This window comes from Puma concolor, chromosome B2 (genome assembly GCF_028749965.1).
Source record: "Puma concolor isolate L17-30 chromosome B2, mPumCon1.1.hap2, whole genome shotgun sequence".
Classification (NCBI taxonomy): domain Eukaryota; kingdom Metazoa; phylum Chordata; class Mammalia; order Carnivora; family Felidae; genus Puma; species Puma concolor.
The window spans coordinates 152396725-152419713 of NC_141671.1; the positions used below are offsets into that span (position 1 = coordinate 152396725).

General features: G+C 48.5%; 1 protein-coding gene across 1 annotated transcript in view; it reads left to right on the top strand.

Moving 5' to 3' along the window:
- AFDN (afadin, adherens junction formation factor) overlaps nt 1-22989 on the top strand; it is a 142530-nt gene that overhangs the window by 89147 nt on the left and 30394 nt on the right. The window contains 5 exon segments of the mRNA XM_086708319.1: nt 4650-4915; nt 6213-6356; nt 8095-8293; nt 12213-12316; nt 14608-14694. Coding sequence (XP_086564445.1) covers nt 4650-4915; nt 6213-6356; nt 8095-8293; nt 12213-12316; nt 14608-14694 — 800 coding nt within the window.

A 22989-nucleotide genomic window follows, 5' to 3' on the forward strand; every position in this document is an offset into this window, starting at 1 on the left:
AAAAAAAAGGTCCTTAACCTACAGGGGAAGACAAATCAGGTTCACAGCAGATCTGTCCACAGAGACTTGGCAAGCCAGAAAGGAGTGGCAGGGTATATTCAACGTGCTGAATCCAAAAAATACGCAGCCAAGAGTTTTATATCCATCAAGGCTGTCATTCAGAATAGGAGAAAGAGTTTTCTAGACAAAAACTAAAGGAGTTTGTGACCACTGTCCAGCCCTGCAGGAAATATTAAGGGGGACTATTTGGAGAAAAGACAAAAGACCAAAAGCAACAAAGACTAGAAAGGACCAGAGAACATCACCAGAAACACCTAGCTCTACAGGCGGCACTACATGGCACTAAATTCATGGCACTAAATACATGGCACTAAATTCATATCTTTCAATCACTCTAAATGTAAATGGACTAAATACTCCAAAAGACCTAAGATATCAGAAAGGATAAGAAAAGGCCTATCTGTATGCTGCCTACAAGACTTATTTTAGACCTTACGGCACTTGCAGATTTGAAAGTAAGGGGATGGAGAACCATCTGTCATGCTAATGGTTGTCAAAAGAAAGCCAGAGTAGCCATTTTTATATCAGACAAACTAGATTTTACAACAAAGATTGTAACGAGATGAACAAGGGCATTATAACTAAAGAGTCTATCTACCAAGAAGATCTAACAATTGTAAATATGCGCCCAACTTGGAAGCACCCAAATATATATATCCATGAATCATGAACATAAATTCATTGACAATAATACCATAATAATAGGGGACTTCAGAACCCCACTTACAGCAATGGACAGATTAAGCAGAAAATCAACAAGGAAATGATGGCTTTGAATGACTTGACCAGATGGACTTAACAGATCTATTCAGAACACATCATCCTAAAGCAGCATTTCATTCTACACATTCTTCTTGAGCACACATGGAACATTCTCCAGAATAGATCACATACTGGTCACAAATCAGCCCTCAATAAGTACCAAAAGATTGAGATCATACCTTGAATGTTTTCACACCATAACACTATGAAACTAGAAATCAACCACAAGAAAAAAATTGGAAAGACCACAAATACTTGGGAGATTAAAGAATCTCCTACTAAAGAATGAATGGGTTATTAACCAAGAAATTAAAGTGGAAATTAAAAAGTGATGGAAGCCAATGAAAATGAAAACAGCGAAGGCTGTCATAAGAGGGAAATATATAGCAATCCAGGCCTTCCTAAAGAAGGAAGAAATGTCTCAAATACACAACCTAACCTTACACTTAAAAGAGCTGGAAAAAGAATGGCAAAGCCTAAAACCAGCAGAAGAAGCAAAATAAAGATTAGAGCAAAAATCAGCTGTCTTGAAATCAGAACAGTAGAACAGATCAATGAAACCAGGAGCTGATTCTTTGAAAGAAGTAACAAAATTGATAAACTGTATCCAGATTTATCAGAAAAGTAAAGGATGCAAATAAATAAAATCACGAATGAAAGAGGAGAGATCACAACCTACACCACAAAAACACAATGATAAGAGAACATTGTGAGCAATTGTATGCCAACAAATTGGGCAATCTGGAAGAAATGGACAAGTTCCTAGAAACATATAAACTACCGAAACTGAAACAGGAAGAAATAGAAAGTTTGAGCAGATCCATGACCATTAAAGAAATAGAATCAGTAATCAAAACTCCCAACAAACAGCATTCCAGGGCCAGGTGGTTTTTCAGGGTAATTCTATCATTTAAAGAAGACTTAACACCTATTCTTTTGAAACTATTCCAAAAAACAGAAACAGAAGGAAAACTTCCAGACTCATTCTGAGTCCAACATTGCCTTGATTCCAAGAGCAGAGACCCCACTAAAAAGAACTACAGACCAATTTCCCTCATGAACACAGATGCAAAAATTCTCATACAAGATACTAGCAAACCAAATCCAACAACACATAAAAAGAATTATTCACCATGAGCAAGTGGGATTTATTCCTGGGCTGCAAGGCTGGTTTAATATCCACAAATCAATCAATGTGATACATCACATTAATAAAGGATAAGAACCACAGGATCCTCTTAATAGATACAGAGAAAGCATTTGACAAAATACAGCGTTCTTTCTTGATAAAAAAATTATCAAAGGGATATAAGGAACACACCTCAAGATCATAAAGGCCTCATATGGAAGACCCACAGCTAATATCCTCATGGGGCAAAAACAGAGCTTTCCCCCTAAGGGCAGGAGCACAACAACAATGTCCACTCCCACCACTATTATTCAGCACAGTGTTGGAAGTCCTTGCCTCAGCAATCAGACAACAAAAAGAAAAGGGGTTCAAATTGGCAAGGAAGAAATCAAACTTACTCTTTGCAGAAGACATGATACTCTATGAAAAACCCAAAGACTCCACCAAAAAACGCTGGAACTGATACATGAATTCAGCAAAGTTGCAGTGTGTAATATCAGCATACAGAGATCTGTTGCATTTCTATCCACCAATGATGAAGCAGCAGAAAGAGAATCAAGGAATTGATCCCATTTACAGTTGTATCAAAACCCATAAAATACCTAAGAATAAACTTAACCAAAGAGGTAAAAGATCTATGCACTGAAAACTACAGAGAGCTTATAAAAGAAATCGAGGACACAAATGGAAAAACATTCCATGCTCATGGATTGGAAGAATAAACGTTAAAATGTTGATACTACCCAAAGCAATCTATATATTCAGTGCAATCCCTATCAAAATAACACAGCATTCTTCACAGAGCTAGAACAAACAATTCTAAAATTTGTATGAAACCAGAAAAGACCCCGAATAGTCAAAACCAAAGCTATAGGCATCACAGTTCCGGACTTCAACCTGTATTACAAAGCTTTAATCACAAAGACAATGTGGTACTGGCACAAAAACAGACACACAGTTCAATGGAACAGAATAGAGAATCTAGAAATGGACCCACAAACATATGGCCAGATAATCTTAAAGCAATAAAGAATATTCAGTGGAAAAAAAGACTTTCTTCAGCAAATGGTGTTGGGAAAACTGGACAGCAACCTGCGAAAGAATGAACCGGGACCACTGTCTTGCACCATACACAAAAGCTCAAAATGGGTGAAAGACCTAAAATTAAGACCAGAAACCATCAGAATCCTAGAGGAGAAAACAGGCAACAACCTCTTTGACCTCACCTGCAGGCAACTTACTTGACATGTCTCCAGAGACATGGGAAACAAAAGCAAAAGTGAACTATAGGGATGTCATCAAGAGAAAAAGCTTCTGCACCACAAAGGAAACAATCAACAAAACTAAAAGGTAGCCTACAGAATAGGAGAACATATTTGCAAATGACATATTGGATAAAAGGTTAGTATCCAAAATCTGTAAAGAACTTAAACTCAACACCGCCCCCCCCCCAAAAAAAAAAACTAATCAGTGAAGAAATGGGCAAAAGACATGAACAGACACTTTTCCAAAGAAGACCTCCAGGTGGCTAACAGACACATGAAAACATGTTCAACCTCACTCATCATCAGGGAAATACAAACCAAAACCACAGTGAGATACCACCTCACACCTGTCAGAATGGCTAATATTAACAACTCAGGCAACAACAGATGCTGGCAAGGATGTGGAGAAAGGGGAACCCTTTTGCACTGTTGGTGGGAATGCACACTGGTGTGGCACTCTGGAAAACAGTGTGGAGCTTCCTCGAAAAATTAAAAATAGAACTACCCTATAACCCAGCAATTGTACTACTAGGTATTTATCCAAAGGACACAAAAATGCTGATTCGAAGGGGCCCATGCACCCCAGTGTTTATAGCAGTGCTATCAACAATAACCAAAGTATGGAAAGAGGCTAAATTTCCATCAACTGAGGAATGGATGAAGATGATGTGGTATCTCGGGGCTCCTGGGTGGCTCAGTCGGTTAAGCGGCCGACTTCGGCTCAGGTCATGATCTCGCGGTCCGTGAGTTCGAGCCCTGCATCGGGCTCTGTGCTGACAGCTCAGAGCCTGGAGCATGTTTCAGATTTTGTGTCTCCCTCTCTCTGATCCCCCCTCCCCCCAGTTCATGCTCTGTCTCTCCCTGTCTCAAAAATAAATAAATGTTAAAAAAAATTTAATAAAAAAAATGATGTGGTATCTGTATACAATGGAATATTACTCGGTGATGAGAAAGAATGATGTCTTGCTACTTGCAACAATGTGGATGGAACTAGAGTGTATTATGCTACGCAGAATAAGTCAGTGAAAGACGAATATGATTTCCCTCGTGGAATTTAAGAAACACAACAGATGAACATAGGGGAAGGGAAGGCAAAATAAGATACAACCAGAGGAGACAAATTAGACTCTTAAACACAGAACAGACTGAGGGTTGCTGGAGTGGAGGTGGGTGGGCGGGATGGGCTAGATGGGTGATGGGCATCGAGGAGGGCACTTGTTGGCATGAGCACGGGTGTTATATGTGACTGTTTTTCAAAAAGTCTCTTAGGGTGAACTTAAGTGTAGTTAACACCCGTGTGGGTGTGACTCCTTCCTGTTTGAATAGATTAGTATCTTCAACATGACTAAATTGGTATTATTACCGTAATCGCTGTCTTCTCAAGTGCACCATTGATTCACAGACTCGTCTTTTCATCCCGTATCTCTGCACAGATGACGTCTTGCACACGCTCACGGGAGCGATGGCACTGCTGAGGCGCTGCAGGGTCAATGCTGCTCTGACCATCCAGCTTTTCTCTCAGCTCTTCCACTTCATCAACATGTGGCTCTTCAACAGATTGGTGACCGACCCCGAGTCGGGACTGTGCTCTCACTATTGGGGGGCGATCATCCGCCAGCAGCTGGGGCACGTGGAAGCCTGGGCAGAGAAGCAGGGATTAGAGCTGGCGGCCGACTGTCACCTGAGCCGGATAGTGCAGGTGGGCTGAATCGAGTCTCCTCGCACAGGTTCACGGACGTCGTTACGAGCGTCTCTCATTCAGTGCGGGGTGAGAACTTGGGTTCGGCACGGCCTCCATAACCCCCGTTGGGGTTTTTCACGTGCTGTACTGGTGTGTCTGGGTCGCTGTAACAGGGTACCCCAAGCTCGGTGCTTAGACCACAGACACGGTCTCACGGTTGCTGAGGCCAGAAGTCCAAGACCAAGGTGTCGGCAAGGTGGTTCTCTGCCTTCATCTTCAGGGTGTTTTCCCTCTGTGCGTGCGTGTCTCAGATGTGCACTGTTTGTAAGGACACCAGTCGCGTTAGACCTGCAGCCCTCACTTCCTTCCACCATGACCCCATCTCCAAGTAAGGCCCCATTCTGACGTAACGGGGTGAGGACTGCAGCATATGAACTTTAGGGGCCACAGTTCAGCCCATAACAGGTTGTAACCAGTAGCATAGATGTCGTTCAGAGGTTCTTTTTACTGAGACCAGTAGGTGTATTTCATAAAAGTCCTTCCTGAAAGGTGGATTCCAGCCAAAAACTGGGTAATAATTTGCTCTTCGTCACGTGGAGCCGGGAGAGCACAAAGCAAAAACCCATAGTAGACGTATGGAAGATAAAGAGAAGGGTCTGAGCGTAGCACTTGGCAGTCCCCACCTCCCAAAGGACAGGAGCACGAGGAGAAGGGGACCAAGGCGCACACGACAGTGCGGGCCCGACTCGTTCTCCAGGAGCCCTTGCACGGCCAACGACCGGAAACCACAGCTCCACAATCGAGGGAACGAGGATCCACAACCTCAAACCCAAGACTTTTGTTATCACAGAGTATAATTCTGTATTTTTTCTCAATTTCTGAATCTCTTTTAAGGTAATTTAGTACCAAAGGAGGCTGCTACCCTCCTCGCATGGCGGGAGCTGCTTGTGGGAAAGGTCATTACAGGGAAACTTCATTCAGACCCCAGTAATTGGTCATCGGACTAGTTACGTAAACTTTTAAGCTTCTCAGAATTTTTTAAAAGTTTTGTGAACATAAAGAATTGAATGTCATTTACGTTTCTGTATTTTAGTAAAATATAAATGTATATATGTTTAGTAAAATTATGAGGCTATCTAAACCCTTGCTAGACCATGTTTTTCAGTTCAGTTCAATGTCAATAGGAGTGTGTTGACTTAAAAAGATTCCGCGTTTCAGAATGAAATTAGCAAGTTCTTACTGTTTTAAGCATTACGTACAGGGGGACGGTTGTGAACTATTCCTGAATCGTATCTCCTGTTACTCTTCCAACCAGGCGACCACTTTGCTCACCATGGATAAATACGCTCCTGAGGACACCCCAAATATCAACAGCACCTGCTTTAAGTTAAATTCACTGCAGCTGCAGGCCTTGCTACAGAATTACCACTGTGCGCCCGATGAGCCCTTTATCCCCACGGTGAGTGAGGCGCCATGTTAGCCACACGGCACGACACACGTTCGCGTAGGGAAATTCCAGTTAGGGGGCTTTTAATAGTTATCTTTTTTCTTCAACAAATAAGCTAATATGCTTAATCATCTCATAAGATCATTTCTGTTGGTGTAGCTGTTAGGGTTTAGTACAAGAAGTAGAAACTAGGGGCGCCTGGCTGGCTCAGCCGGTTAAGTGTTCCTCTGGATTTCGGCTCAGGTCATGATCTCATGGTTGGTGGGTTCGAGCCCTGTGTTGGGCTCTGCACTGACAGTGTGGAGCCTGCTTGGGATTCTCTCTCTCCCTCTCCCTCTCTCCCCCCCCCCCCCCCCGCAACTGTCCCACTCGCTCTTGCTTTCAAAATAAATAAAATAAATGTTAAAAAAACAAAATAGAAACTCCACGAGCATTTAAAGTAGGGAGGGATTGGGGCGCCTGGGTGGCGCAGTCGGTTAAGCGTCCGACTTCAGCCAGGTCACGATCTCGCGGTCCGTGAGTTTGAGCCCCGCGTCAGGCTCTGGGCTGATGGCTCAGAGCCTGGAGCCTGTTTCCGATTCTGTGTCTCCCTCTCTCTCTGCCCCTTCCCCGTTCATGCTCTGTCTCTCTCTGTCCCAAAAATAAATAAACGTTGAAAAAAAAATTTTTTTAAAGTAGGGAGGGATTTAATTCAGGGAATTAGGTTCTTGGAAAGACGTTGAAAGGACAGAGGAGAGGGAGGTGAGATGTCACCCTGGCTCACGGGCTCACCACTGTGACCTCTGAGGCTCAGAGGCCCCCAGGCCTCTGCCACGGGCGCGAAGCCCCACGTCACATCCCCCCACGGGCTGCCGACAGCAAGCGGCCCAGGGGCCTCCCTGACCTGTGTGGAGGTCGGCTGGTAAGAACCCCATTTTGGCATCTGTGCCTCTTGGTAGAAGCCTGGCCCCTGGTGTGCACCACGGCCCTGTTTATAGAGAGAGGAAGACGGCAGGTGCTGTGGTCACAGCCGAACCCCGTCTGCTCGCTGCAGGCCTCCTGAGAGGGGCAGTTCTTGGGGGGGGACGTGTCCACCTGTGGGACTGGGTTGATGCCAAGGAAGGACTCGAACAGAGTAGCCCAGGGTGGGAAACCCACAGGTGCCGGCCAACACACGGCACATGGGAGCGCGGTGCAGCCACCCCGTTCACAGGGGACGAGTGGCTGCGGATACAGTGCGCCACCACCTGTCCGGGTTCCAGAGAAGACAGGTGCGTCCGTGGCGGCACGGGCCCGGGAGGCTGATCCTGGGGGCGGGGGGGGGGGGGGGGGGGGGTTCTACGGGGAGGCCTCCGCTCCATGAGCCGGTGCACTTGTCCACGGAGCTGCCTAGTGAGGGGCTGGGACCTTCCCTCTGTCGGCTGCGAGTGCGTGGTTTTATGCTGTTCACACTCACCCTTGTGTGAGCCTTTCCTGTCATTAAACGTTCTGAAAAAATTGGACTATTAGCAAGTGGATATGAAAAAATTGCAAGGAGAACACGATTACCCTTGAAAAGGGGAACAAACATTTTCTGTTCACGTGTTAAAAGTGCGCACCCCGTCAGCGTTCCATTGCTCTGCGCACTGGTGGTGTGCAAATCGATACGTTCACCCTCCCCCCGCAGCCCTGCCAGAGCGTGTAGCCGTGCGAACGACAGAACTTCTTTGAATGGTTAGCCCGCTGCACCCGTGGCGTGTCTTCTTAATCCGTGCGTTCCTTTCCCCCCCAGGACCTGATAGAGAATGTCGTGGCCGTGGCCGAAAACACGGCCGACGAGCTGGCACGCAGTGATGGGCGGGAGGTGCAGCTGGAAGAGGACCCTGATCTGCAGCTGCCTTTTCTTTTGCCGGAAGACGGCTATTCTTGTGACGTCGTCAGGAACGTTCCAAACGGTTTACAAGAATTTCTGGACCCTCTGTGCCAGAGAGGTGAGTCGCCTTTGCTGCGCCTGCGGTCTGCACCGCGGCCCGGGTCCAAGTGAGAACTGGTCGTGCCGCGTCCTCACGTGCAGTCCCCCGCATCGTGCACCCACCCCGTGCTTTCCGAGAAGGCTGTGTTCTGGGGCTCGGGAGTGAGTGCTCCACGGCGACAAGGGGTCAGAAACGTGCAGCCACCAAGGGCACTTGCTGTGCACGCTCGGTGTCACGGCCACACGTCTGCTGGGCTGGTAGGAAGGGCCTTTGGTTGCTCCTCCCTTGGTTTCTTGTGGGCCTGGAACGGAATCGTCCCTGGGGGGTCACGCGGCAGACGTGTCGGGGTGGCACCGGGTCTGGAATCGGACGGTCTGAGGCGTGACCTCAACCTCGTCACCTGTGACTTCCCCTCTGTGAAACGGCCACGTGGATGGCGTGCCCCTCGTGGGATTGTCGTGAGGACCGAGCAGGCGCTCAGTGGCAGAGTGAGCCTCCGGTGTGGCCGCTGCCGTCACCGTGCCCAGTGCCCATGGGGACCTGCCACGTGCTTGTTGGCCAGGCTCCAGCCTGTCTCGTCTCCGGGCAGCGTGCGTCCCTGGTTTGATCCTGTGCCTTTTTACGTATTGTTGGTGCATGTGGATAAAAATGCCACACTTAGACCTGAAGCATGAACTTTTAAATTAGGCCAAGTTGCAGTCCCAGTCTGCTGCCTTATTTTGTACCGCAGAGCTCAGATGAGTAGAAAGATAGATTCAAAATTCAGAGTTTGTTTAAACAAAAACACTAATAGCAAAGTTAAGGTTTTATGTCCATCGGTATATAAATGTAGCGTGATTTGTAATCTCACTGAATATTCCACTTGCTACAATACATAGATTCTCATGTTTTTAAAGATCTTGACGGTTTATTTTTTTATTTTTATTTTTTTTAAAATTTTTTTTTTCAACGTTTATTTATTTTTGGGACAGAGAGAGACAGAGCATGAACGGGCGAGGGGCAGAGAGAGAGGGAGACACAGAATCGGAAACAGGCTCCAGGCTCTGAGCCATCAGCCCAGAGCCCGGCGCGGGGCTTGAACTCACGGACCGCGAGATCGCGACCTGGCTGAAGTCGGACGCTTAACCGACTGCGCCACCCAGGCGCCCCAAGATCTTGACGGTTTAAAATTTTTTCACTTCACAAAGGCTGCTGCTTGTAAAGGAAGGGTTATGTGCTTCTACATCCCCCAGCAAATGTGGCTGGAGCCCCCCCTCCTCCCCTCCCCCCCAGGGATGGTGACCGTGGGCTCGGGGAGGTGGAGGCGAGGCGGCCTGTGCCGCTTGAAGGAACCTCGTGGGAAGGATGAAGGGGCAGGCACGGAGCCTGTGTGAGCAGGGAAGAAGGGGGTCCGGGCCGCAGCATGCGTCTAAGAAAGCTGCGGTCGAGATTGGGACTCTTGGGGCCACGGCTCCTGTCGGGGGACCCCACGCCCCGGCAGACTGGGGCTGAGCTGGTCTCTGGCACCACACCCATCAGCCGCTTTTCCTCAGCACCTCACACACCCGGGGAGGTGATGACGGGTGCCTTCCCAGACCTCCTCCTCCCTGTGGCCCTCCGCGGCCGGCCGGCCCGTCAGCGCTGGGCTTGCTGGCTCTCCTGCCCCCAGCTCGGCCCCGCCACCTCCAGGATCAAGCACACCAGTGGCCACGCACGATAAGCCACCTCCACGTGGTCTTAGTTCTCGACCTCGCTGTCCGCGTTGAACCGCGCGTCGCACGGCCCCGGACGCCCCTGTGCCTTGCTCCCTGCTGCCGCTGCTCGTTACTTTAAATCTGCATCAGGCAACCCTTTGTCAAGAAAACTCCGCCTCCTCCTTGCACTGAAGCCACTCTTCCACGAGGGCTTCTGTGTTCTCTTGGTTAGGGTTCTTGTGAGAGCACTTGAAACACGTGAATACGTCCGTCCAGGGTCAGGCTCTGCGTACCCCTCAGCACCTAGCGGCGGGCTGCTGGGCGCCCAGGGCTCAACAAGCCCCGCTTCTCATTAATTCCTTGAGAACGCGCACGAGGGAGGACTAATTTACTAGCATTCTTCTGATGCGTCCGTGTAATTTGTGGTGTGTGCACAGCTGTCAGTGTTGGGGTACGTGCCCTAGAGAGGTTTGCCAAGCTGGGAAGACTCCGGTCTTGCCTTGATGGTGAAGTGCACCTCGTGCCTTCCCCTGAGGCTCCCTTGCGTGATTGATTTCAGGACATAGGTGATATTTCATCATGGTCTGGGCATCCGCACATCATTTCGTACGTGTTAGATGGTAACACAGCCTATTACACAGATGCCTTTAAAAGACTTACAAAGAACTGGGTGTTTTCTTTTATGACATCAGTGTTTTTGATTCTTCAAGCTTAATTCTTTGTAAGCCAAATAAAGAACTACTGTGCCCTCTCAGTGTATATTCCTTTTGTTTTGTCAAATCCTGCAGTTCTGTGAGAGAAGGCTGTAAAACCAGCTCGGACTCACACCTGACCTGAGATGCGTTCCTTAAGCTGAGGCAGCAGAAACTGTCTGCTTGACGTATGACCCAGCCTTGTTGTGGAACCCTGGTGTTTGAAAAAATAAGAAAATGATGAAAACTATTAATTTCAAAAGTGTGCTAATCGATTACATGAGTATTACAATTCCCTAAAGCAGGAGAGAGAGAAGTTGCAGGTTTTATTTGAATGAAACTGGATTGAAACAGTGATTTAACAACAAAAAAAGACTATACGTTTATATCTTTATCTTAACCAAGTAATTGTGACGTGTCCTTTTCCCTTTACCGCAAAAAAAATGTCCTAAGTGCCCCCAGATAGCCATACTTTCCTTACTGGTGGAATCCTAGTGTGGGAGAGGGCCTGCCAGCACCTACTGGGACTCTGCCCAGTCCTGGGTCCTCAGGGCGCCCTGGGGCCGGGAGGGCCGCTGAAGAGCACACGTTTTGGGGGGGGGGGTGCTCTTCAGAGCTGCTAACTGCTAATAATAATGAGACCGCCGTGGAGAGAATGTAAGAACTGTGCAAGGCCTGTGTGATACGACTTTATCAAGAAATTTCTGGGAAACGCAGAATAAGATCTCCATGAAGAATGACATAAATTGAAAGGCTTACTTTTGTAAAGATACCGTTTGTTCATGATGGGAATACCAAAGATTTTCCTTAAAACGTTACAAAACGATTCTAAGATTTATTTATAAGAGCTTTAGGTAACTAGTAAGGAAATTGGGACAAAGGGTAATGAATGAGTGGGGGCCCCTCCTCCTGCAGAACCACCACACAGGTCACGTGACACCCTGGCCATCACCATACCGCCTGACTACGGGCAAACACCTGCATTAGCATTGTCCCTGGTCCCGCTGTGCAGGGCATCGCCCACACACAGGTCAGCAAGGAAGGAGGGACAGCATAATTCAGTCATTTCTCCAAGAAGTAAGGAGAAAAGTTCTTTGGAAATAAATGGGGGGGGGGGCAGGAGGGGAGACGAGTTTCACTCTTCGTCTTGATGTCGATCCGTTAGACCAAAAAATAATGATTTTAACTATCTGATAAGACCATTTTGAGAGGGAATAAAGGTGTAGAGTAAGAAAAGTAAATGCTGTCACTAGATACTAAGTATTTGATGCTTATTAATGTTGCTTCCCTTCTTGAAGATTGTTTTTGTTTTTTCTTTAATTTTTTTTTAATGTTTATTTTTGAGAGCGAGCAGGGGAGGGGCAGAGAGAGAGGGTGAGACACAGAATCTGAAGCAGGTTCCAGACTCTGAGCTGTGAGCACAGAGCCCAACGCGGGGCTCGAACTTACAGATCGCGAGATCGTGACCTGAGCTGAAGTCGGACTTAACCAACTGAGCCGCCCAGGTGCCCCTCGAAGATTGTTTTGACATGCTTATTTTTCAGTTTTATAATTTGCTTGTTTTCTCCTTAGGGTTTTGCAGGTTAATTCCTCATGCACGTTCACCAGGTACTTGGACGATATATTTTGAAGGTGCAGATTATGAGAGCCATCTTCTGCGTGAGAACACAGAGCTGGCAAGTATTGTGAAGGGTGATGCGCGGGACAGAGACCGACCTGTATTCCTTATGATTCGGAAATGGAATGCAAACCCGTTCCTTGATTGTAGAGAGTGGTGTTGTGATAAAAAAAAAAAAAAAAATTTTTTTTAATCATCTTTTTTTTAAGATTTTATTTTTAAGTTCTCTCTACACCCAATGTGGAGCTTGAATTCACAACCCCAAGATCAAGAGTCACACGTTCCACCGACTGAGCCAGTCAGGGGGGCCCTAAAAAACACCTTTAAGTACCAATTTTATTTAAAAATCTGAAACTGTGATTTATGTATATTTTTTCCATGCCATGTTTATACACTTTTTTCCATAAACAAATGATACTTTTAAAATTAAAAAATATTTCTGCTCACAGCTATACCAGTCTTACTGTTAATACGTGTTTTTAAACACATATTAATACAATAGCCTTAATGAATTTTATTAGGGAATATTTTTCTTTGGTAAAAATATTTTCTCCTTATAGTTGGTTCTACCCTGTATTGAGTTTGTATCACATCACTTAACATCTTGTATCTTTTGAAAGAGTAGTCAATCCCCATATTTGTTAGCTTCATACATTTTATGGAAGATTCTCCTTTGTTCCCTACAAGGAGCTTTAGACAACAAAGAATGTTTTTCCGTGCCTGAGAACGTGACGTGTACTGACATGTCTTTCATTAACATACGAGTGCAGAAAAAATAGAAACAAATGAAATCTTTCCTCCTTGAACTTTTGTTGAGTTGCTCAGTTTAGATATTTTGCTATAATTGCCATTTTCGTCTTTTCAGCCACTTCAGGGTTCAGAGGAACAACAAACGTAACCATACTTTGGCAAGATTCCTGTGGGTAGGGCACGAGCGCATTACCTGTGACGAGATGTGGCCATTTATTCACTGCCCGCCTGTCCCCAGAAGGCACGGGGTAGGCCCCGTGTGCCCGAGCCAAGATTTAGAGATTCTGCCGTGTGAAAACAGCCACGGGACTTCATTATACTATCCCAGTTATGAATCAGTGGTCGGTCCAAACGTTTTGCCCATTTTATATATAACTTCTAAGAAAACGTAGATTTCCGTAAGGTGGTAATACTTAACGTGAGATAGCGTTTTGTGTATTTTGTGTATTGAATTCAAAGGGACTTTTTATCATGGCATGGTAGCCTACTTCAGATTTGAGTGCGTATCTCCAGCACCAGACTTAGTTGATAGTCGCCCGGTTAGGCCAGATAGCTGGGCGCTAGCTGGTGGCCGAGTCCCATGCAACAGCAGTTACAGTTCCCAGATTTTACAGGAAAGAAGTACCTTGGTAGATGAGATCAGGGATTCCTCGTCTTTCTAGTTTGTTCCAAGACCCCTCGGGAGATTCCAGGTCTTAATCTAAAAAAAAAAAAATTGTAACGTCACCCATTGTTTATTTTCCTTAAACTATTCTCTCACTGACCTTGGTCCTAAATTAGAAGCCATATGTAATTACCACTTGTTGGCAGTGTGCCTTTGTACTTAGTGTACTTAATTGATTAAATTCTCCCTTAGTGTGTATTAATTGATTAAATTCTCCCTTAGTGTGTATGCGCTGGTGATTTTCTTCTTCAGCTCTGTTTATCCTCCGTGTGAGGTGCGACTTGTGTGTGACGTAACTGCAGTGGGTAATTCCCCGTTCTCCTTCGGTTACGGATCTTGAAATGATCCGCGTGTCTCATCGAGCCGCGACTTAGCTCCTTTCGGGTCTGTTACCCAACGTAGTGACCCAGCACTGTGGGCACTGCCGCGGCATTGTGTGGTTGTTGTGCGTTTGCTAAGATAAAATGATAGCCGTATCTTCCCGAGAGACGGGCACGCTTGGTGGCAGTGGTTGTTTGCTGACCTCCCCGTAGATGGTGTAAAAAGAGTCTAAATTGCTTCTTTAAAAAACACCTAGTAGTTTACTTTGCAAGGTAACAAAGTGAAAACTTGGTATTGTCTCTATGGTTGGGTTTTTCTAATCTGGTAGTGATGGAAGTTTAGTTTTGTTGGAGAAATTAGGCTCTCGAAACACGTTTAAGTAGCACGTGTGACTAGATTCATCTTCAAGGTATTGACACGAATACGGACACTTATTGTACCGGCTTCACGCACGAAGAGCATCTGTACTCCTTGACTGGTCTTCTTCCCGCTCCCTGCCCCCTGCCTCTGCCCTGTGCACCCTGGTGCGTAGGATCACTGCGTAGGTCAGGAGGTGGTGAGTCCAGAAACGCTTTGTTTCAGCCGTAAGACACACCTTTGTTTTTATTCTTCAGGCTCAGCCTCTGCGGAAAGAACCTGAAATAATCACTGTGACTCTCAAAAAGCAAAACGGAATGGGCCTCAGCATTGTCGCGGCAAAGGTAGGACGGAGTTGGCACCGCGCAGGTTGGCACACCACATTCCTGAGACCTTGAATCAGCTGTTGGCCACGGCGGGACGCGGGGGCGTCGTTCCCCGCCCGTGGGCCGGGTGCGTGTGCGGTCCTGTTTCTGGGCTGTTTCTGCGGCCGGGACCGCCGTGCTCAGGCTCCTTTAACCGAGGGCTGGCCCGCTCTCAGTTTAAGCCGGGGCTGGAGGGTGCGCGACCTCGACGTGGGGCGGCCGGTGCTCCCGAGGAGCAGACTGAGTCAAAACGTGACGCGCCGCGACAGGCAAGAGAGCCCCGGTGTGGGAGGAGGGGGATTCCTGGGTCTGAAATAGGAGATGGGTCTCGCACATGGTCAGAGCGGGGCGAGAGGCACATGAGAGACTTCTGGTTCCTGTGTCCAGGTGCCCTCTTACGGGGCGGGTGGGAAGGGGTGGGGGGGGGGGGCGTCCTCAGCCCGGGCTGCGCGTCCTTCCGGCAGGTGCAGCTGCCCGCGTGGGGCATCAGGAGGGAAGCCTTCCCGCCGCCTAGCGCGTACCAGGAAGGGAGGAGCAGGGGACGCACTGGGAACAGGCGGGGATGGAGCAAACCGGGCCTGGGGGCTGCGGACCTGCCCCCACACTGCCAGGGAGAGCCCCGTGCTTTGGGAGTCGGGGAGTCAAGATTCTTGGTTGACGGGCGAGGTCTCCGCACTGGGTCTTGTGCCCAAAGAGAGATGAAAGGGACGTGACGGAGCTGGCGTCTCAGGGTGCCGTGTCGCGCAGGGCTGTGGTGTGAGGACCGATAGGGGAACGGGGGGCCGCGGGGGGATTCCAGCTGGCAGTCAGCCGGCCGAGGCGAGCGCCCGCCTGCCGGGCGTGCACGGAGGGTGCTGCGTGGGGCACGGTGGTCTGGTTCCGAAGCACCGGCTTACGTGGGGTCACCCTTAGATGTGGACTGTTTTGTCTTTGCTGCCCAGCTGAATCAGATGCCCCATTTTGAGGGAAAAAAAGTGTTAGGATAAAAAATTACCTTGCAGCAATCGGATACACCGGAAACCTCTAACCTTTATGTTTTCTGGGGTGTGTATAAATCCTCTTTCAAATATTCCTCTTGGGATTCGAAACACTCATCTGTGGGGTGATAGGAGCTGCCATTTATCAGCGACTCCATCTTTTCCGGCTTAAAAAATTATCTTCCGGTACGGAACTACCTGTCTGCTGAAGATTTAAGTCTGTCTTACGTGTAAGTGGCTTTGATCCTCTCTCTCTGGCACCCTGCCATGCGGACAGGACGGGCATCATCTACACAGGGAGGCCGCCTTGGGCACCCCCAGCCCTCTCCCTGGCTGGCCCCCAGCCCCCGTTCTTACGTGGTTAGGACAGGGAGACACATCGAAGCCCCAGTCGCGCCTCTCGTCGCTTACCTGCACCTGAGGGTGAGGGGACGGGGAGAGGGTGCCGGCGCCCTGGTTCTCCCCCAAGGAGTGGTTCCTGCTCAGGGTCAGACGGCAGGCAGTGAGGACGGTCTTCTCGATGTCAGGAGGAGCCCTTTGATAGACCGGGGCGGCGAAAGGACCGAACCACAGTGAGGCAGTGGGGGCACGGGTGAGGCCCCGTGAGGAGGTCTCTGCGCGGAGCTGCCAAGCCGGGACCAGTGCCGACGGCTGCCTGCACCCGGCCCGCGCCCACCGTCGTGGCTGCTGGCCACACAGCTGCACTCGTGTCCTCTTGGTGGCCCCCTGCACTTGGCCGCCTCTGCTGAGCGCCTGTGCGTCCTGTGTGTGTTCACGTTCACGCGAGGAAGCACGGCAAAACGCTGTTCTCTCCGCGTAGTCAGTACAAAGTGCTTTTGCCGTAAAAATAGAAACGACTCTGGAGTCCTTGATGTTACAAAAGCATCTGTGGTAAGAAACCAGCGTAGCACAGTGACGGAGTCCCGTTAGCCTCGCGTAGTTTGGAATATGCAGGACTTAGCTTTGGGGTAGGTAAGTAGTAATCTTAAGATGAGGTCTTTTGGTATTTTCGCCAGCATTGGAAGAAGCTTCGTAGGAAAGCGGTAGTTAGTTGTTAGGGTAACATTTATTCCAAGAGAGAATGTCGAGTGCCTCTTGTGTGAAAACAGAGTGTAATTTTCACGTTTTCATCTTTAGAACTCTAGGTTTTTGTTGTTGGTGTTTTCTGTACTAAGACGTTTTAAAAAGAGAGATTTGTAGATGGAAAATACCAGTGTTAGTATTTATAATTGGGACATAGGATTCTAGAATTGGGGCTTCTTGGGGAATAGGAAGAACACAGACGTTAGGTAGAAATCGAAGATCAACCTTTTTACCACCCACAGCCAGCAAGGAGAGCGTGGCCGGGGCCGCATCTGTAGCAGACCGGCTGACACCCGGTTTCTGAAATAAACCTACTCTCTTCCCCTTCCTCTCCCCCTGCCGCAGCCACAGGCGTCCCCTCCTCTGGGAGCAGGGCCAGAAAGCAGAGCGCCTCACTCAGCAGGCGGTGGGGGTGGGGGGGTCCTTTCCAAAACTGGGAAGGTGGCGTTCTCTCCAGCATTCCTAGCATTTCAACACTCTTCTTGTTTCTGGTCTTTTCAAATACTTTCCACAGTGAAAGTATAAATTTAGAACTAGAAGAAAAGTAATAGTTTCTCGAAAGGATTCCAGATTTAACGCTAAGGTGGTTTATCCATCAGATTATAAAATAGATTTAATAAAGGGGAGCGTGCTCCTGGCTCTGTTTTCTTCTCCCACCGAGCCTGTGTCAGCGATCCCTCGATCACTTGAGGGATGAGGCGAAACAATACAAATGAGCGGATGGCATCAGAGGTCAGTATTGATCCAAGGGTGCTTACGGACTGTCTAAACACCAGTGCAGAGTAGAGGTCGAGGACGGCCTCCCTGAGGAAGCGCCTACTGAGCTGCAGCCTCCAGGGTGAGCAGGTGCTGGTCAGGTGGGAGGCGGCGAGCGGAGGCGCGGCCGTGTGGCCGGGGCACAGTGAGGGGGGCACGCCTTCCGAGGTGGACCCGGGGCAGGGGAGGTGAGGCCGCTTCTTGCAGAGCAGAGTCGTCCCCCCGCCGGTGCGACGGCGTGTGGGCCGCGTGGCCTGTGCCGCAGCTGTGGAGGTCCCGTCAGGGCGGGAGAGCTGGCGTGGGGTGGTGGTCGGCGGGGGAGTGGGGCTGTGTCCCACTGACACTTACAAAGCCCCCGAGGTCTTGATGGAGTTGTGTGTCTTGTCACAGGGAAAAGAAGTCGCCATCGAAGGGGTTCGGAGAAAGGTGGAACGTGAACAGGGTACGGCTCTCTACGGAGCGCGGGTTCCAGGGGCCCAGAGGTGCAGCCGAAACAGCTAGGAGTAAGGAGTCTGTTACTGGTTTTCCAGAGGGGAGGTGGCAGTGGGGACGGCGGCCGGCCAGCCCGGGGCACGTGTTGGTGGGGAGCAGTGGGACGTTCACTAGACGGGGTCAGGCACTTGGTCTCGGTCAGTGCTAAAGGGATGGTGTCTCTAGTGCGTCACAGGTGCTGGGACTTGTTAAATGACAGCTGTCCCTGCGATTGATGCATCGGCTCTCGCGGGTGAAAGGGAGACGCCCTGGCCGCCCCGTGGCTCGCCCTCAGCCATTGAGCTGGGGGTGGGGGTGTGGGGAGAGAGCCAGGTGTTCGGCCCCGAAGGTGGTAGGTTAGAGGTCGGGGGTGCCTGTGAGGCTGGGCGAGTGAGCATACCGTGTAGCAGCTGGTCGCATGTGGGCGTAGGGGACGCACCCGGAGCCAGAGAGCGATGTGGACGTCGGCTCGCAGATGCTCTAGAGGACGGAGCTCTGGGAGCCTGGTCAGCTGACTGGCCAGCGTGCCGCCGTAGGAGGCGGGCACGTGGCCTTGACGCCTGTTTGTCCCAGGAGACGGCAGCCTCGAGGATCCCAGGCACGCCCGATTGCCTGCTCCAGCTTCTTTGTGATGCCTTCACTTGGAAAGGAAGGCTCGGCAACAGAAATCACGAGTCACTGAGTTTACAGGCTTTGCTGAAGTGCCACGGTGCCGCTGACACATGGCACAGGTCTGCGTAAATTACAGCGGTCCAGCGGATTTGTTTTCGAGATTTCAGGAATGTATCTTAAGTGCAAGGCCGGCCAGCACTGAGCGAGAGGAGCCACGGAAGAGATCTGACCCAGTGCTGTCGTCTGTCATTTTGTTCTCTCGTTGCGGCTCTGCGTTCTGCACTCGAGGGCCTGTGGGCCCCCCTGGTTAGCTTTACCCCAGTAATTCTTACTTGTGTCTGTGTATTTTGTTTTCTCTGTAAGCTGTTGTGGTCTTTGTATCTGGCCCAGTCTTTTTTTGATTTTTTTCCCTAATTAGCGTGTGGCTAGCTGCTGTGAGCCTGGACGATGTTTTGATGTTCAGCTCCCTGACGCCCCTTCCACATTGTGGTTCAGTTTTATGAAATCCAGATGATTGGGACAGTATGTGTGTGCAGTTTACTTTTTTCAAACGTTGCTTTTGGGGAAGTTTAGTGTGCTCCTTCTTACTCATCTGGGGGACAGCATGATGCTTCCTGTTTAATTTGGATTTTGTAAAATGCAAACAATCCCCTCTTTATTTTTCTAGCTCTTTTTAAAGTTTAATAAAGTACAAAGTGAACGAAAATCAGAGCTGACTGGTTACGTAAGAGTCTGAATGTGGCATTGGCTCCAGTCCGTGTTGATAAATGCCATACGGTGTCCTAACGTCCAGCTCAGAACTGTGCTGATCCGGGTCTCGAAAGACCAGCTGGGTTGGTTGCTGTTGAAAGCGGAGTGGAGCAGACGGTTGTGTCTTTCTTCTGTTGGAGAAGTTGCTGTAGTCCTGAGATCAGAATGTGGTTCTCTGTTGTCGGAAGAACAGGATCGGTGGTGAGTTTCTCCAGGGTGCAGTTGTGGAATTGGATGTTCTTGTGCAAGGTCTTACCTGTGATGCTTCCAAGAATGCGTTTTCTTCCATTGTAACGTGTTTAAACCTGCCAATAATTAACTTGCTCATGAGGCAACCAGTGAACGTAGCTTGTAATTACACACCCAGAGGTTTGTTGCTCTGTATTTTAATGTTGCAAATTCTTAAGGTTCATAGAAATACAAAGTTTCTGTGTGCTTTTTGTACCAGAAAAAAACCCATATAAATTTAATTCTGATTGTAATATGGTGAAAATTGCTTGAAATAATGGCAAGCTGCTGCTGTGTAATTTGCTGAGGACGTTACAAGAGGATCTACCGTGTAACTTCTTTTAGCCACAGTAGGTGGTTTTTACTGGAGGCTTTTTCTGAAACCCACGTTTGCTAAAAGTGAACATAAAAATGACAGTTTTAAAGGTACGTAGGATATCTTATTTTATTTAAAAATGATTAATCGAATAGTGTTTTAAAGGTGTTGTATGCTTTTAGACGATATACCTGCACACACGGATTTTAAGTTTTAAAATCTTATTTAATTAGCTTAAAACACAAAATTACTATGCCTTAAAGAAGAAGGTGAAAACAATGTTTATTAATATACCACCTCACTGTTAGAAGAATGAATTCTGCTATGAACTACAGTTTAGTCCTTTGAAGAATTTGAGACCTTTATTCCTATGTTCTTTAATGTCCTTAGTGTGACCACGTGGGAGAGACTTAATCAAAGAAATGAAGTCAGGAATTTCTTGGTTCCTTGTTAAAGTCAGTCTCAAAGTATGCAGTGTGACTGCGGAGTTTCTTCCATGGAAATGCCAGGAATAATTTTCTGTTAAGTTACATGAAATGACCAGTGCCCTGCGTGGCTGCTGTTCATGAATTTGGAAGTAATATTTTATATTTTTGTTCTAAAAGCGAAAGAGTAAATCATGTACAAGAATACCTTTTTTACCTATTTTATAATAACGGTCTAAGTGCTCCTATCTTGGATCGACAGAATTAGTGGATTCTGTTACAGCATTAACATAGTAGGAGCACGAAACGTTAATACTCTAAAGCAGAACCGTTTCACATCGCAGGACACTGGGTGCGCAGGGCTGTGTGTGTGTGGCCCACAGGATGCAGAGCCGGGTGGGAGGAAGGTTCACACTGCCCCGGCCTCGCCCACGTGCTCTCAGCCAAGGCTTGGGAGTCTGGACGCCCCCCTGCACGAGGGGTATACAGACGCAAGGAGCTCGCCTACTGGGCTCGCTGCTTTCGTCCCCAGGCCACCTGGAGGGCCTCGGGGGGAGCCCTGCGCCTTTGCCCTGGTGCACCCACGTACACACGACATTTTGCACAGTTTTTGGGGATCCAAGGACCTCCTGCAGCCCCTCGGGAGGGCCCACCTAGGAATCTCCTGTTTAGTTCATTTCTTCATTTGGTAAAGAGGGAGAGAGTGGATGTGATATGTTCCTTTGGTCTTCTGTGCAGAGAGAGGGTAAGCAGCAAACACGCTGGGTCTGGAGCCTGGCGTAACGGACCAAGTGTAGACACGTCTTTGCTGCCAAACCTGGTGCGGAGCACCGAGCACCCAGCCACGTACTTGAGGCTGTGTCGGGCACGAGTTTTAAAACTGATCATTTCGGAATTAAGGTAATTCCCACCAAGAAGAGAGAACTTTGCAGTGTTTTTGAAACCCTAGTCTGGATTTTAATAGTTTATGAATCAGAACTCCTTGTCTGATGAGAAAAAAGCAGCTTCAGCCACTGAGAAAGGAGTGTGTGGGCAGAGCATCCTACGGAACGTCCTAATGAGTTTTCAGTCCTGCCGGGCTCTTGGGGTCCTCTCGGCCCACTATTGTTCTAGAACCTTCAGCAGAGAGCCCAGACTGCGTCTCCATTTCTGGGAACAATAGGCTTGAGTCCACACCGGCATGCCTTCCTTCCTCTGCTGCAGCCTGGCTTTGTTTTGTTTCGTTTTTGGATTGTGATGTGATGATGTTTTTATGCTGTTACTCATATCATACCCCCCACACGCTCGGGTTGCCACTGAGCGTTTGAGGCGTGGGCTCCTCCGACCGAGTTTCTGTGCCTGAGGTGAGAGGGCCTCACCCTGGGCCTTCCCGAAGGTGTGCTGGCCGGACCCACATCAGCCTCTTCCCTGCGGCCTCTTCTCCTCCGACACGTAAGCTGCTGACCCGCGGGCGCCCGTCCTGTCCGGTTCTGGGAGGTCGTCGTTCCTGCCTCCGTCGTTCTCTTTGGGGGCCTTTTTGTTAGCTCCCTGCCACTCCTCTCCTGCCCTTTTCCTCGAGTGAGTCCCAGGACGCTCCTGTGTCGCCTCTCCTCCTCCCACCCTGCCCTCCTCTTCCTCGGGAGTCCCCCCTCCCTCTCCAGCCCCTTCCTTCCATTCTACAAGAAAAAGAGGCAGACTCGGGGTGCACCCGAAAAGCGTAGGTGCTCAGATCACACGGGAGTGAGGTCATCTCCGCTGCTTCTCCGAGGATGGGGCCTCTGGCTCTTTGCTGCTCTCGGGCATGACTCCGCTGGTGCGCATTCAGTTACCTGTCTGCAGTCCCAGGTGGGGCTGCAGGGCAGAGGCCAGCCGGAGCATCCAGGCGCTGTGCCGCCTCACTCCCTCCCGTGTCTTTGGAAGGGGAAACGTGCTTCTGAGAGCAACAGATTACTTCTCAGTACTTCCATTCATTCCAAAATTGGATCTCGTGGAATTCATAATTCCTGACGCCTTTGGAATAGATAACCGCTTTCCAGAAGACCCTTTTAAAAAAATTATTTTTTAATGTTTATTTTTTAGAGAGACAGACAGACTGTGAGTTGGGGAGGGGCAGAGAGAGAGGGAGACACAGAATCCGAAGCAGCTCTAAGTGTCAGCACAGGGCCCAATGCTGGGCTTGAACTCACGGACCGTGAGATCACGACCTGAGTCGAAGTCGGATGCTTAACTGACTGAACCACCCAGATGCCCCTGGCCTTTACATTTTAATGTTTGTGGTTACTCTTCCCATGGTTGGAAATCAGGATGTATAATGTTACCTATAATAGATTTGATATTGTAAAAATCTTATTTTTAGCCAGTTGTCTGCATAACTACAAATTTATTGCTAGTGCTTGTGGTTATAATATATATGCCATAAAAAAATAGTTTTAGAGTAGTGTTGTCCAATAGAACGTGTGAGCCACATAGGTAATTTTAATTTTTTATTTTTTTTTTAACATGAAATTGATTGTCAATTTGGTTTCCATACAATACCCAGTGCTTATCCCGTCAGGTGCGCTCCTCAGTGGCCATCACCCTAATTTTAAATGTTCTATTAGCTACACTAAAAAAAAAAAAAAAAAAAACTGTGAAATTAATTTTAACGTGTTTTGTTTTACATAATATATCCAAAATG